The sequence below is a fragment of the Oncorhynchus nerka genome, linkage group LG28, assembly GCF_034236695.1.
Source record: "Oncorhynchus nerka isolate Pitt River linkage group LG28, Oner_Uvic_2.0, whole genome shotgun sequence".
In the NCBI taxonomy this organism is placed as follows: domain Eukaryota; kingdom Metazoa; phylum Chordata; class Actinopteri; order Salmoniformes; family Salmonidae; genus Oncorhynchus; species Oncorhynchus nerka.
Window position 1 is genome coordinate 67692472 of NC_088423.1, and position 16151 is coordinate 67708622.

Here is a 16151-nt window from a genome sequence, read left to right on the forward strand (position 1 = left end):
GGGCAGCAAGTTTTAAAACTACACCCCCCGCAGCTCTTTTTTTCTTTAGATCATGAAAGCCATTTAAATATTCACTCACGTGAAAAATAAGCTGCAAGTTGTAGTAGTGTGAACTTTGAACAAGAATCACTCATTTAATCAATTATTTAGCTAAATAATAATACACGTTTGTGTCACGTACACCGGAGATGCAGTAAAAAGGGATTTTACGGGATGGACCGAGTGTCTGCGCTCCTCCCTTGTACTTGATTGATGAATTAAGATCACATTAGTAAGGAACTCCCACCTGGTTGTCTCGGTCTTGATTGAAACAAATAAAACAGCAGACCTTCCATGGAATGAGTTTGGCACCCGTTTTACAGGGTCAGCCATAGTAGAATGGTGACCCTGGAGAAAATTATGGTTAAGTGCCTTGTCCAAGTGCACATCAGCAGATTTTTCACCTGCTGCCCACAGATCGATTAGCTGAACAGATTAATAGTGTGAATCTAATTGGTCACAAAAAGTCAGAATAAATTACATCAGCTTTTTTTTATTTATTGCAAATTACAAACTTGCGAGAGCACTGGTTAACATAAATTGCAGCGTTCGCTTTAAAAATCTGTACAAAGAAATACGCATTACCATAACACATACATCATAACAATCTAAATGTTACAATTTGAGTTTGCTGGCTGAGACTTCTTTGTGTTTCTTCTTCTTGGAGCCCGGGTCCTTGGCTCCTTTGATCTGGCTCTTCACTTGGTCTTGTAGTTGGGAGAAGAAGGCGGAGGAGGAGCGGAGAGCTTTATCCTTCCCCTCATCCTTGAACAGAGAACAAATTTTAAAAAAGCTCAACATCTATTTTTAAGAAATTATTTGCAACTGTGACAGCTGAATCCTAGCTATTATAATAAATACAAATGAAAATGTGTGGAGAACACAATGGCCTTATCAGTCTATATTGATCACACAAATATAATGGAGGGGCTTGCATTTGAAAGACGATGTCAACTAAATATAAAAACGAGACCTGCAGAAAGAAAACACTGACCTTTAATAATGTTGCTTTGCCTCCCTTTGTGAGTTTCTTGAGGTTTTCTGCCACCTCTGCCTTTGATTGTTTCTTATTCTCTCCAGTTCTGTTAGCCTCCTTCAGTTTCTGTTTCTTCTCCTTCTCGTGGATCTTGACGCGCTTCACCTTCTTCTTCTTGCGTCTCTCTCGTTTCTTGTCTGTGGAGGTCTTTTCAGAGTCACCCAGCACGTCGCCAGCCTTGTTCTTCTCCTAAGATCAGAAAGGAAACGGTGTTACCCTGGCCTCAGAAGCATCTACTAAAAGGCTACTATGATGGAAAACACAGTAGTTCATTGGTTGTCTTCAACCCGATACACGTCAGTATACTCCACTAGAATATGATTTCCCATAACATGAAACATATTGGAAAGGGATGCATGACAAACCTTGACTTCCTCTGGAGCCAATAGAGAGCCACTACTAGCACTGACTGGCGCAACTTCCTCCATAGCAATAGATGGCAAATTGGAGACAACTTTCACTTCAGGAACAGGCTGCAGGACACAAAGAAAAGGTCAAACATATCAATATTGTGCAAAAAGAGTTCCCTTCATTATAAACTGGGTGGTTCGAACTCCGAATGCTGATTTTCTGAAAGCCCTGGTATAGCACTGTATTCGGGTGTGACAAAACATTTATTTTTAAGCCACGGCCCAGGGCTGTATCCAGGCACTCCGCATTGCATCGTGCGTAACAGCCCTTAGCCGTGGTATATTGGCCATATACCTCACCCCTTGTGCCCTATTGCTTAAATATAGCATCTTTAAAAGACAAGCATAAATTCTGGTTGTCACGCCAATGCTAGTGTTCCACATAAAACATACAAACACATGACAAAGTACAGAACAGTAATAGACAAGAACATCATAAGATATTACATTAAATAAATAAGTTATATATAGGAAAGACGGAGACAAAATACTACTTACGCACTATTCTTATATACAGTACAGTTAAATGAGATCTTTAAAAAGATTAGAGATGCTGTGATACAAGATGTTTTTTTAAAGCGAAACTTGCTTTTTGCCCGTGTAACCTCTGGTGGCAGAACGTTCCACAATGACATGGCTCTACACATAACTGAGTGACGTAAATCTGTTTTTGGTTTGGGTACCGTGAAGAAACCCACAGTGGAGTGTCATGCATGTCTGTTTGAAGTGTATACAAATAGATTACACAAGAAGTTAGGCATTTTCAACACACAACTGTTTCTTAAAAAGACTGGAAGAGAAGTAGTCAATTTCTCCTCAACCCCTAACCACGAAAGACTATCATGGTGCTGATGTTAGTTCTGTGCGTGCAGTTAAGGGCAAGGCGTGCTGCTTTGTTTTGAGCCAGCTGCAGCTTTGCAGTGTCCAGGGCACATGGAAACATTGACAGGAAAACTCACCGGTTTGGGTGTGAAGTGGAAGTTAGAGAGAGCGTCAAGTTTAAGGAATAGAGAATCCATGAGCTTTTGAATTTCTACATGGGCTGGGTTTTCTTCATCCTCTGTCTTTTGCTGAAAGGGAAATATATAGAAATAATATAAATAATCCATTCAACAAACAAAAAATGCATTAATTGCAATATAGAAAAAAGCCAAGTATGTTCACACTAAAATATAAGGGAATAACTACCTGATTCTGCTTGAGGTACTCTTGCTCATAAACCTCTGCAAGGCTCAGCTTGCTCTTCTCATGGTCCAGAGTCAGCCTCTTCTTGTACTCAAATACCTCTTCCTTAGGCTTCTCCTTGCGCACCACATCATCCCACACCTTGGAAAAAAATACAAGTCAGAAAATAAAATCACCTTTGAAATGTGCCAATGTGGTTTAAATACTGGATAGACCTATACTTGTTCTTTACTCAATGAAACAATGATGACCCATTCAGCTGGATCCAACCGAGAAAAGTTGTTCAGTTTGTTGTCAAGATTGATTTATGTCTCTAGACAGACGGGTTAGCTAACAACGTCACGAAAACGATGCACGCGGTTCAACGGTGCAGACGTCCGTGTGTTGTTGTGATTCTGAATGGCCAGATACAGTAGCTAGCAACAATGACTGACGCTGCCATGTGGGGAATCATAGGTGACTCTTTTCAGCTAGTTTTATCTTGCTCAAGATACTATGTCTTGTTTTGACTGATGTCTATACTAAAATGGCTCAAATTCACTATCTGGCAAAAACTATAACAATGTACTTGAAAGACAAGTTCTTATTGTGCAAATGTATGTTTTCAATAAACAGTGGAGAAGAAATATAGTTTACATATGGTCAACAATCTAAGCCAACCCAGTCTGTTTTGCCCCCTTGTTGAGCACTGGTCGGTTTCGTTGCTAAACAACCGACCAGTCTATACACTGACCTGGTCTTTAATCCTCTGCTTGATTATGTCCTCCAGCTGCAAAGTGGTTTCCTCTGTTACAGCAGGGGCTGAGAGAAAACAGAGCAAAATGTTACCTGACTGAACAAGCACCCTCTCTGGCACACAAACTTGCAGTAAGTAAAATACTAAACCATTTCCAACGGGACTTAAAGCTAAACTAAAACAGACTGACAAGCATGTGGTATGTACCCATCCTGGAGGCCGAGTCAAATGCCACATCCACCTCAAGAAGGCTGTTCTCTGGGCGAGTCTGAGCAGACACCTCTCCTGTTAGTTGCCATGGCTTCTCTCCCATGGCAGCCTTTTCCAAATCCTGGATCTTTTCAGCCATCTGTGTAAGGTAAGAATTTACCATTTCATTAATCTGCTACATAAAGTTATATATACGGCAGATGAAAAAAAAAAGTAAATTAAATGACACAGACCAATTTAGATATTCTAAAACAGCCCCTGAGGAAAAGCTTGCCTTGTCTTGTCGTTTCTCAAAGGATGATTTGGATTCAGGTTCTGTTGTATTTTGAGACTTTCCTCCAAAGATGTCCGCCATGTCTTCTCCCTCACTGGCATCACTTTCTCCAGGTAGGTTAAAGGTCACCCGTTTCAAAGCCTCCTTGGCTTGTCTGCACTCTTCATCCTCAACGAAGTCCCTAAAACAGCAAAGGAACAAACAATTCTTATCTTAAGGACAAAATGAATATCCCTGCCCTATAATCCTTTTTGATGCAATTCCAACCATGACATTCATATGAGATTCCTGCATCAGCCACTTACTCATTTTCCGTTTCTTCTTCTTCTTCTTCATCATCATCATCTTGCATCCCATCTATACTGTTGTCCTCATCCTCTGCGTCTGATTGGTCAGCTGTTTGTGCAGGATCATCATCCACAGCATCAAAGAAGTCTTTGTACTTCAGATTCCTGGAACTTTTCAGCTACAGAAAGAACATAGTATATTAATAGGAATTCAGTGTGTTTGGCTACAATAAAGACCAGAAACACCACAGAACAGTAGCTAGGTCTGGCAGTGAGAAAAACTATATGATACATACTGTGCTTGTTTTTTTGTTTTTTTTGGAAGAAACATCTTCACTGAAGAGGTCTACGTCATCATCTTCATCTTCATCTCCAGAGGGCAAGTCCTGGAAGTAGTCTACATCACCGTCCCCCTCCTTCCCCTCCCTTCTGTCCATATCGTCCAGAAAGGACTCCATCTCTGAGAGCTTGAAGAACCTGTCATCAACCTCTGATGGAGGACCCAGTGGTTTTGACTCTCTCGCCACTGAGCATTTCTTCTGTTTAGCTTGTTTTTCTAATGCATCCACATCAAAATCTACATCAGAGTCCTCGTCTGTGTTATCCCCTCTCAAGGCATCCATAGCAGTTTTAAGCATGGGTGGTTCTTCTCCTTGCCCATCATCTTCCAAATCCCCATCTCTCGTCTCCTCTTCACCATCTTGTTCAACCCCTTCATCTGGCTCCTCATCAGCATCCTCTTCATCAAACAGGATACTCAGAGCTGTATCCAAGGCAGCCTGACTCACTGCTGTCTCAAAGTGCTTCAGCACTGCAGTATTCTGGAGCTCCAGCTCCTGCCATATCTGTTCCTCGTCAAAGTTCTCAACCACCAGCTGGTCCAGAGGGCTTCCCTTTGAGCCTGCTGGCTCGTGGGTTTTGTGTAAATCATACAGGGTCTTAGTGAGATAAGTGAAGTCTGTTGCCACGGCACCCTGAAGACTATACACAAAGAAAAAATAAAATTAGCAATGTTTGTTAGTATTCTTCAAGTAGTACAGCGGTTAGTAACGTTAGCAGTCTTCTTCAACCAACCCTGGCCTTGAAAACCCACAGGGTGTGCCGGGGTTTGTTCTAGCCAAGTACCAATAACTGGCTCAACTAATCAAGTGTAACTAATGTACTAGAATCAAGTTTATCGGTGCTACTGGGCTATCTTTAAGAATATTTGATGACGTGGTCTAGCTAACCAAACAGGCAATGCTTGCAGATGTTTGCTTGCTATAAGCTAGTTAGCCTTAGCATTGTGTAACGATGGCAGAAAGTAAATGAATAGATTTTTAAGTTAAACATATCTGGATATTATTATACAAATGTTGCACTTACCTAAGAAAATGTTCTGGATGTGCAGTTTTTATATTTAGTAGCTTTAAACAACACTCCAACGTGTTACCTATATCCACGGTAGCCATCGTTTTTCCTCACATGTGAACATGTGTGTAACAACAAGATATGCTCCCCCCGGAAACAATCTCTGTTGTGCTACAAAGATCCGGATAGCAGGTCAGGTTAAGATTTAGCAAGCTGGGTAGACAACATTAATATCTGAAATAACTGTATTTACAAGTGCAATGTACGGTTTTTAATTGAAAAGCAATATAAGTGTGCTCTATCCCATTGTCTTGACATTCAAAGCGATTCGCTATCCTACGTTGCACGAATATTCGAAAATATGGCGGCGTCCGTGTTGAAGGTTGCACGTAAGTATAAATAGCTGATATCTGATAAATATTATTTCACATGTCAAAAACAGTCTTTTAAGACTTGATCTCAGGCTACACAAAGTAAGCCAAATCCACCGTTGTTAGTGCAGAATTACTTTCAGCAAGTGTTCTCTGTTGCTAGCTACTTGACTTATCCAGTTAGTATATTCAATCAAATACGACACGTACTCCGGAAAAAACACCATGGCATGGCTGTACTAATTTATATTGTTACAGGTCTCTCAAAGTGTGTTCTTCACACTTATTCTCCAACCCTGAGGACACTTTCAATCTCAACACCACTCTGCCAAGGTATTCCAGGATCTGTCTGGAAACTGGGAAGGCTAAATCACATCGCTATTGCTGTACCAGACATGGAGAAAGCCACTGCTCTTTACAGAGATGTACTGGGGGCTCAGGTCAGCGATAAAGTTCCCTTTCCTGAACATGGAGTCTACACTGTCTTTGTGGAGCTGGGTAACACCAAGTTGGAACTGCTGCACCCACTCGGGGAGAAGAGCCCCATCGCAGGCTTCCTACAGAAGAACAAATCTGGTGGGATGCACCATATCTGCATTGAGGTGAGTCAGTCTGAGCAATGCTGCATATGCTGTTCAGCCCACATGAATGAGCTGTATTCACTCACTCTGTCCTTGTCTCCTCATCTGTTCTCTAATGGAATTATATGTTATTTTTGTGATTTCAGGTTGATGATATCAGTGCAGCGATAGTGGATCTGAAGGCTAGGAACATTAGAACCCTGTCAGCTGAACCACGGATAGGCGCTCATGGGAAACCTGTCATGTTCCTCCACCCAAAAGACTGTGATGGAGTACTTGTGGAACTGGAGCAAGCCTGAATACCCACAGGTCTAAAAAACGCTGTAGTTTACAATTAGACGGTTTGAAAATTGGATTAATTATTGCACTTTTTCCACCAGTAATAATGATGGCAAAGGTAGATTTAAAAAATATGTTTAATACCAGGGTTTTGATCCATTTAAAAAAAAAAAATCTTTGTCTTCCTTAAAAGTAAGTGTCTATTTGCCTCTGCTGTGAATAAATTCTATGATTGACTCTAAGCATTGTATGGAGTGTAAAAAATGTCAAATGTATTAATTAATTTCACGTGCAAGTCAAACGTGAAGTGTACATAGATAAATGTTTTTATGTGAAACAACTCAACATTTATTTTCACATTGATTTTAACTGAGATGATAGAGCTGCTGGGAAATATTTATTAGGAGCAAATTCAATAATCATCCACCTTTCAGCTGGCTCTCAGAGGAATGCACTCTCATTGTGAAGAAGAGCAAAATGGCCTTTTGATTTGCAACTTCTGATTATCTCAGTTGAGCTTGCTATGCAACAGGACAAATGTCTTAATATAAAAATGTATAAACTGATATGTTAAGCATATATTGAGTGTAATAAGGTTGTTTCAGTGTACTAAAACCATTTAAGTTTAATTGCATGGACATTTTAAGCAGCCTGTCCAGTCTAGTGTTGCAGCAGGCTTTTCTTATTTTCTCAGTGCCATAGTTCTCCAGGCTGTTAGGAATTGGAGTGAAGAAATGCAAAAGGAACGTCCTCACAGTTTCGGCATGAATATAAATTCATAGCCTTCAGCATATATTCCTAATGACATTAGTCAGGCTCTTGTTTTGGAACTACAGTTCAGGCAATATGTTTATGTCGCTGGCTTTCTGCAGTGTTAAGCATGTAATAGTTTAATTTGCTATGAAATAGGTACATTCAGTAGCTTTGCCCATCATTTGTCACCAGTCTGGTGCCTAGATCAACTCATCCTCTGCAGCAGAGGTAACTCTGGGTCTTCCATTCCTGTGGCGGTACTCACAAGAGCCAGTTTCATCATAGCGCTTGATGGTTTTTGCGACTGCACTTGAAGAAACTTTCAAAGTTCTTGAAATGTTCCGTATTGACTGACCTTCAAGTCTTAAAGTAATGATGGACTGTCGTTTCTCCTTGCTTATTTGAGCTGTTTTTGCCATAATATAGACTTGGTCTTTTACCAAATTGGCCTATATTCTCTATACCCCCCTACCTTGTCACAACACAACTGACTGGCTCAAATGCATTAAGAAGGAAAGAAATTCCACAAAGGAACCTTTAAGAAGGCATACCTGTTAATTGAAATGCATTCCAGGTGACTACCTCATGAAGCTGGTTGAGAGAATGCAAAGGGTGGCTATTTGAAGAAACTCAAATATGAAATATATTTTGAATTAACACTTTTTGATACTACATTAATCCATATGTGTTATTTCATAGTTTTGATGTCTTCACTATTTTTCTACAGTGTAGAAAATTGTATAAAGAAAAACCCTTGAATGAGTAGGTGTTATAAAACTTTTGACTGGTACTGTATCTTGATTACATAAGTATTCAACCCTCTTGACAGTGATTACAGCTGTGAGTCCTTCTGGGTAAGTCTCTAAAGAGCTTTGCACACCTGGATTGTACAATATTTGCACATTATTCTTTAAAAAACTATTCAAGCTCTGTCAAGACATTTTCGTGTCTTGCCGTAGACTTTCAAGACGATTTAAGTCAAAACTGTAACTAGGCAACACAGGAACATTCAATGTTGTCTTGGTAAGCAACTCCAGTGTATATTTGGTCTTGTGTTTTAGGTTATTGCCCTGCTAAATGGTGAATTTGTCACTCAGTGTCTGTTGGAAAGCAGACTGAATCAGGTTTCCCTCTAGGATTTTGCCTGTGCTCAGCCATATTCAGTTTCTTTTTATAAAAAGATAAGATAGTCCTTGTCGATGCCACCCCCATGCTTGAACATATGAAGAGTGGTATTCAGTTGTGTATTGGATTTTCCCCAAACATAACGCTTTGTATTCAAGTCAAAGTTAATTTCTTTGCCACATTTTTTGCAGTATTACTTGAGTGCCTATTTGCAAACAGGATGCATGTTTTGGAATATTTTTATTTTGTAGAGGTTTCCTTTTCTCTGTCAATTAGGTTAATTTTGTGGAGTAACTACAATGTTCAGTTTTCTCCTATCAGACATAAGTTTATAACTGTTTTAAAGTCACCATTGGACTCAGGGTGAAATCCCTCTCAGGCAACTGAGTTAGGAAGGACGCATGTATCTTTGTAGTGAATGGGTGTATTGATACGCCATCCAAAGTGTAATTAATCACTTCACCATGCAAAAACGGATATTCAATGTCTGCTATTTAAAAAAGAAAGTCATCTACCAATAGGTGCTCTTTGCGAGGCATTGGGAAACCTCCCTGGTCTTTGTGGTTGAATCTTTTTTTGAAATTCACTGCCTGACTGATGGACCTTACAGATGTGTGGGGTACAGAGATGAGGTAGTCATTCAAAAATTACGTTAAATACTATTATTGCACACAGTGAGTCCATGCAACTTACAGTGGGGCAAAAAAGTATTTAGTCAGCCACCAATTGTGCAAGTTCTCCCACTTAAAAAGATGAGAGAGGCCTGTAATTTTCATCATAGGTACACTTCAACTATGACAGACAAAATTAGAAGAAAAAAAATCCAGAAAATCACATTGTAGGATTTTTTATGAATTTATTTGCAAATTATGGTGGGAAATAAGTATTTGGTCACCTACAAACAAGCAAGATTTCTGGCTTTCTGAAGAAGTTACAGGTCTGTGAGAGCCAGAAATCTTGCTTGTTTGTAGGTGACCAAATACTTATTTTCCACCATAATTTGCAAATCAATTCATAAAAAATCCTACAATGTGATTTTCTGGATTTTTTTTCTCATTTTGTCTGTCATAGTTGAAGTGTACCTATGATGAAAATTACAGGCCTCTCTCATCTTTTTAAGTGGCAGAACTTGCACAATTGGTGGCTGACTAAATACTTTTTTGCCCCACTGTATGTGACTTGCTAAGCAAAGATGTACTCCTGAATTTATTTAGGCATGCCATAACAAAGGGATTTAATTATTATTGACTCAAGACATCTCAGCTTTTCATTTTTAATTAATTTGTAAAAATGTCTAGGAACATAATTCCACTTTGAAATTATGTGGTATTGTGTGTAGGCCTGTGACACAAAATCTCAATTTCATCCGTTTTAAATTCTGGCTGTAACACAACAAATGTGGAAAAAGTCAGGGGGTGTGAATACTTTCTGAAGGCAATGTAATTCTTTCATAACTTGCCACTGGAAGCAAAGATTAATGGATTATATTGCGTGATATGAAGTAGGATGGTTTCCAATTTCGTCCTCTTTCTGTTATGTAATGTCATTTAGCCAAATATGATCACTCAGTGAGCTGCACATGGATGCATTAGGAAGAATTACTGGCTTATAGATACATTCACTCCCCATTCAGTTATTTTTTTTAAAATTCCATTTTAAACAAAAATGCCACCCTGTTATGTGACTGGTTATCTTAGGTAAAAACAATATAACCTCTCATATCCAATTATGCAACAATAACATTGTAATTACTTTTGCCACTACCATAAAAGTGAATAAAATGTGATTGAGGTTTTTTCCCTCCCATCTATGCATGATTTCTGTTAGGCTATAGATTTGCTATAGCCTATTAATTGTGACCAACACAAAATAATTAGGATGTCAAATTATGGTGTGTTGTATGGGTCGCACTGCACTCTTTGTAAACCTATTTTTTTCTTCTCTCCGTTACCCTTTCCGTCTCGGTGGTCCGGGTGGGGTTTGAGTCTATCGCCTCTGGATGCCGCCACTCCACCTTAACGACCAGAGAAACACAGCTGTTTTACAAACTCAGTGGGAAGCCCAATGGAGAGAACTGCAGTGGGGTTTTTATACACGTTCCGGGGCCGCTTCAACTGGTACTTCTATTTTTCAGATTCCGGGGCTGGTCCGCCTTCTCTCGATGTAATCTGATCCCCTGCAAGTGTCTTGGAAGCATCATCAGCTTTCACAATTCCGAAAGGGAGGTGACTTGAGTGACCGAAGAACATACGTTGAATTCAGCAGGTAAGATAGTGAGTGTGGTCTTCATTTATCTACATAGAAATGTTTGATTTATCATTACCGGTATGTCGAAAAGAAAGGTGCTTTTGGGTCCATTATTCCTAGAGCATCTTTTGAAGAGAGCGGACAGCAACCATGGCATAGGCTCATCATCTGCAACTAGCTAATTCACCAATAGATTTTTAACCGCCTGTTCGACACACTTTTAATGCGGGTACATGTGTCTAATTATTCAATACATGCTGCATTCTCATTTGCTTAATTGCTGGGAATATAAACCTAATCTGAACAAATGTATTGTCAAAATTGTATCTGTAAATTATGGTGTTATATGGAGAAAAACATTCCGTGGCCACATCTACCACAGATGTTGTCATAATCGTAGCAGGCTGTGCGATAAAGTAGCCTAGCCATTGATAAACCTTGAAAAATAATATTTTGTTGACTTGTGTAATTGTAAGGGGATCTATGCCCTCTCTGCTTTTGATGCTCTTAGGGTTGATTTATTTTGTCTGTTGTGTACCACTCTGTTCCAGAGCTAGCCATACAAGAGGACAGAGCAGACAGCACACTGTAATTATTTTTGGTGTGTTGTTCTATAGAAACTCAAGGAAACAGGGTTGGTAAGCTCAGTGGAGTCAACTCATGTCCGGTCTGTCTGATGCTGCTGCAAATTGATATAAATGTATTTGAAAGCCTACATAAAATAATGCCCAACTAAATCTAAAATTGCCCTTTAAATTAGACAAAACCATGTTCTGATTACATTTTGATTGTCCATTAGTCAGGCTTGGTAGGAATTATAACTGCTTCAAGACTGTAGAATTGTAAGATGACAGCTTGATGACAGCATGTTTGGAATTTTTGCCTTAGGGGTTTGATGTCAGTCTTAGCTCAATACAAATTGTTAATGAAGGCCTTGATGTTTTTATTTATTTACACTATATATACACAAATATGTGGACACCCCTTCAAATGAATGGATTTGGCTATTTCAGCCACACCCGTTGCTGACAGGTGCATCAAATCGAGCACACAGCCAAAACAAAACAGTCAAACCACAGCAAAAACCCTCAAACTTCTGAACATACACAATTATCTGAATCAATACAGAAAAATCCCACTACAAGCCAAAGACTTAAAACACTAAAATGACAAGAGTAACTCCTGAACAAATATAGTGGACTATTTAATACTATCTATGTATCCATAGACAAACATTGGCAGTAGAATGGCTTCACTGGAAAGCTCAGTGACTTTCAATGTGGCAAGTCCGTTCGTCAAATTTCTGCCCTGCTAGAGCTGTCCCGGTCTACTGTAAGTGCTGTTATTGTGAAGTGGAAAGGTCTAGGAGCAACAACTGCTCAGTCGCGAAGTGGTAGGACACACAAGCTCACAGAACAGAACTGCCGAGTGCTGAAAGCGCCTAGCATGTAAAAATCTTCTGTCCTCGGTTGCAACACTCATTACCGAGTTCCAAACTGCCTTTGGAAGCAACGTCTGCACAATAACTGTTCGTCGGGAGCTTCATGAAATGGGTTTCCATGACCGAGCAGCCGCACACAAGCCTCAGATCACAATGCCAAGAATCTTCTGGAGTTGCGTAAAGCTCGCTGCTATTGGACTCTGTAGCAGTGGAAACGCGTTCTCTGGAGTGATGAATCACACTTCACCATTTGGCAGTCCGACGGACGAATCTGGATTTGGCGGATGCTGTTTTTCATGGTTCAGGCTAGGCCCCTTCTTAGTTCCAGTGAGGGGAAATCTTAATGCTACAGCATACAACATTCTAGACGATTCTGTGCTTCCAACTTTGTGGCGACAGTTTGGGGAAGGCCCTTTCCTGTTTCAGCATGACAACGCTCCTGTGCACAAAGCGAGGTCCATACAACAATGGTTTGTTGAGATTGGTGTGGAAGAACTTGACTGGCCTGCACAGAGCCCCTACCTCAATCTCATCGAACACCTTTGGGATAAATTGGAATGCCGACTGTGAGCCAGGCCTAATTGCCAAACATCCGTGCCCAACCACACTAAAGCTCTTTTGGCTGAATGGAAGCAAGTCCCCACAGCAATGTTCCAACATCTAGTGGAAAGCCTTCCCAGAAGAGTGGATGCTGTTATAGCAGCAAAGGGGGGACCAACTCCATATTAATGGCCATTATATTGGAATGAGATGTTCAACGAGCAGGTGTCAACATACTTTTGGTCATGTAGTGCATCTTCCTTTCAGAATGACTGTCAATTAGATTACAGTAACATGATGACTGATGTTGAAGATGAATAAATAATGTTTTTTGGGTTGTTTTACATAATACCCACTGTGCACACTGGTTGAGTCAACGTTGTTTCCACATAATTTCAATGTAATTACAGTGAACCAACGTGGAATAGACATTGAATTGAGGTCTGTGCCCAGTGGGTAGTGTCATATCATGAACAAGTTCATGACCAAATAACATTTGCGTGATAATACTTGCACTTTGTTGTGATTTTACATTCACATTTGGAAATTCGACTTAGTAAATGGCCATTCTGTCCTAGATTAGGTGTCTCGTTTAAAAAGGTCCCCCTGGGGAAGGTGTGCAGCTCTGGAGGCAGGTGGGCTCACTCCACAGCCGAGACCTGCTTCACGTTCTGGCTGGCTGGCGCCTGGCGGCCCGCCTCCTCCTGACCCTCTCCCCTCTCCCAGCCGTCAGAGAGGGTGCTTCTCTGCTCGTTCCTGTTTTATGTGTGCCACAGGAGCTGAAGGACAAACACTGTGTCGCAGCAGCCTGCTGGGATGCTATTCATGCAGCAGCAGGAGAATTCTAAATTGGACTCTTGTTGATGAGCGAGAGAGCCAAGAGAGAGGTTGTACTGGGGGATCGTGTTTCCCTTCTGCTCAGGCTGACCAAGGTGACGATTATTATGACTGGGACAAGTGAATCAGCTAGGCTTGATCTCTGCTTTAATAGAGACATGGCTATTACCTTATTTACAGCAGTATACTGTACACGTTATCAAGATAAGATCATTCGGCTGTGGTCCTGTGAATGACAGAAGCAAGTGATGTCTCCATAGTTCACATGTTATGTTTGAACAGAACTGTTTTCACCTCAAAAGCTACTGTCGCACATAGCTGTTTAGGATGTAGGATGCGTCCTTTCATTTCTTTGCAAGCCAGACATGTAGGCTACTGATGTCCAAGGCCAGTCAGTTGCCCTCTGGCGGTGGGTTGTGCCCAAGATGAGATGTGTTGAAGGTTGGAGAACTCTCTCTACTGCCTCTTGTGGTGTTTCTAGACACGTCTCTCAGCCTGCAGCGCTCCCAAGGAAATCAGTTTGACAGTTGATTAATGAAGGAACTCGTTTGAGAGATGACAATCACCACCCCAGTTATTGCATGGTATTACTGCCTGGAACATTAGTGTATTTTTGTAGCAGTACAAATGCAAACCTTTTATCAGTAGTTTTTTTCTATTTTCAGATCATTTATGTCATATGCTATCTCAATTTTAAAAAACCAACCTATGGTTCAGGAGTCATTTGGATAAAACGGTCTTTGTGATCAGATTTTTTTCGACCATTTTCGTGATTTGTAACCTGGCTCAGAAAGTAGCTTAAAATATGTTTTATATTTGACACACCGACACCTCTGTGAGCTGATGTTTTAAACCTGTGGTAATGTTCCTTTAGTACAGGATGTTAACCCTGCAGGAGAGCTGTCAGCCATGTGCTATGACTGGGTTATGAGAGATGTGAATTTGGGATGAGGAGGGTATAATCAGAGGCTACTCTTTGATCTCATGGCATTGGGCCAGCTTTTTCTACTCTAAAACATCCCTGTATGGCCCCATGTATTTCCTTCCTTTCAGAATAGCTGAACTGTTTAGGGGGAAACCATCACATGGGCAATTGGGATTGGTGTGAGTTTTCAATTTCCATGATGGTTGTAGTATGTCATCAGGATGTGTATGTTGGAAAGGGGATTTGCATGTTTTCTAGAAGTCTTTGAACCACAGAGACAAGCTGTGTGATTACAATCTCTCATGTTTTACATTTTGATGCATTTTGCTGGGGAACTCAGCCAACATCCAGCCGTGTGATGGCTTCAGAATACTCTGCTCCTCTTCCTTCACTAAAGCGACATAACAAACTCTCCATCTCAGTCGAATGCTAAATGTGAACAGAGAAATACAACTTTGGAACATCATTAAAGAACTCGACGTTGGATTATTTCCGTCTTTTTAATCCAAATGGTTCATTCAAAAACTGAAGCTTGTGGCTATATATTTGTCTTTTGAGGCACTGATGTTCATGAATATGAAAGCAAAGTTAAAAGCAGCGAGTCAGCAGGCGTTTTAAATGCTCTAGTGGTTAGTGAGTGATGATGGCAGCCACCATCATGCCCTGCTAGGAAGATTAGGTAATTAGCAGGGCCACCTGACCTACCTGCTGTGGAGGGATGGGAGGGACGCCGGTTCCGTATTTTTAGACACCGCATTTAGCCTTCCTTACCCACCAGGTGTTCAGTTAGCACGGTCTGGTCTAATGAATGATGGGGCTCTTCAAGGGGTCCACATAGAGGTTTGATTGTTCAATCAAAGTCATAGCAGGAAGGATGACTTAGTACGAAGTCGTGATACCTGAGACTAGAGGTCTCCCCCAGATCTTTTACTTTGTGTTGAGGACAGAGAGGGCCCAAGGCTGGTTTGGTTAGTGGCATATTGATTCAACACCCTTCTCGTTGATCATTTGTAACCATCATCCTTCAAAATCCAATGCCTTCTTTAAAGTGTGCTGTTTATCTGCAGGGATGAGAAATGAGGAGCACTCTGCTATTCAGCCTTTTGAGGGTTTCATAGCTAGGTTGGTAAAGCCTTTTGATGTGAGCTGAGCAGTTTCCTGGCGCAGGGAAAACAGAGAGCCAAACCCCCTGCCTGTGAATAACTCCCACAGTGTGTGTGACTCGTATCTGTTTCTAGTAGAGAGCATGTTCCTCCTCATGCTCCTCTGTCAATAACTGCTTTACACTGCTTGCCTGCCACAGTTATTCCCCTCCGTCTGTTGTTGGCGTCACACTGAACGTAATCACACCCACCTACTCTCCCCGACCCCCGGCCGAGTGTGAAGTATGAACCGAGTGTGCTGCTGGAGGAGAATGGTCTGTCTCGTCAGTGACCTCTAGCCCTGGTGGATGACCCAGATGAAATGGTTTTCAGCTACGAGAGATGCTTACCCCAGCCGCAATGGACTTCATCATTGCTCATTG

The 16151-nt window shown here is 40.9% G+C and overlaps 3 protein-coding genes across 4 annotated transcripts in view; 2 read left to right on the plus strand and 1 right to left on the minus strand.

Annotated features, from left to right (window-relative positions):
* Window positions 1–512: 512 nt before the first annotated feature.
* On the minus strand, window positions 513–5725 carry LOC115113586 (M-phase phosphoprotein 10 (U3 small nucleolar ribonucleoprotein)). Its single transcript, XM_029641378.2, has 11 exons — window positions 5543–5725; window positions 4474–5158; window positions 4196–4356; window positions 3891–4071; window positions 3614–3755; window positions 3404–3471; window positions 2674–2811; window positions 2445–2555; window positions 1441–1548; window positions 1034–1264; window positions 513–804 (listed from the first exon to the last, which is right to left on the minus strand). The coding sequence occupies exons 1-11, from the start codon at window positions 5626–5628 to the stop codon at window positions 655–657; spliced, it is 2061 nt and encodes a 686-aa protein (XP_029497238.2). The 5' UTR covers window positions 5629–5725; the 3' UTR covers window positions 513–654.
* A 110-nt stretch (window positions 5726–5835) lies between these two features.
* Window positions 5836–7000, plus strand: LOC115113594 (methylmalonyl-CoA epimerase, mitochondrial-like). The gene is made up of 3 exons (XM_029641396.2): window positions 5836–5916; window positions 6157–6500; window positions 6626–7000. The coding sequence occupies exons 1-3, from the start codon at window positions 5889–5891 to the stop codon at window positions 6776–6778; spliced, it is 525 nt and encodes a 174-aa protein (XP_029497256.2). The 5' UTR covers window positions 5836–5888; the 3' UTR covers window positions 6779–7000.
* A 3828-nt stretch (window positions 7001–10828) lies between these two features.
* LOC115113579 (amyloid-beta A4 precursor protein-binding family A member 2-like) overlaps window positions 10829–16151 on the plus strand; it is an 86291-nt gene continuing 80968 nt past the window's right edge. For both annotated transcript variants that reach the window (XM_029641367.2, XM_029641370.2), the window contains exon 1: window positions 10829–10901. The gene's annotated coding sequence lies outside the window, so the exon portion shown is untranslated. The remainder of the gene's footprint in view (window positions 10902–16151) is intronic.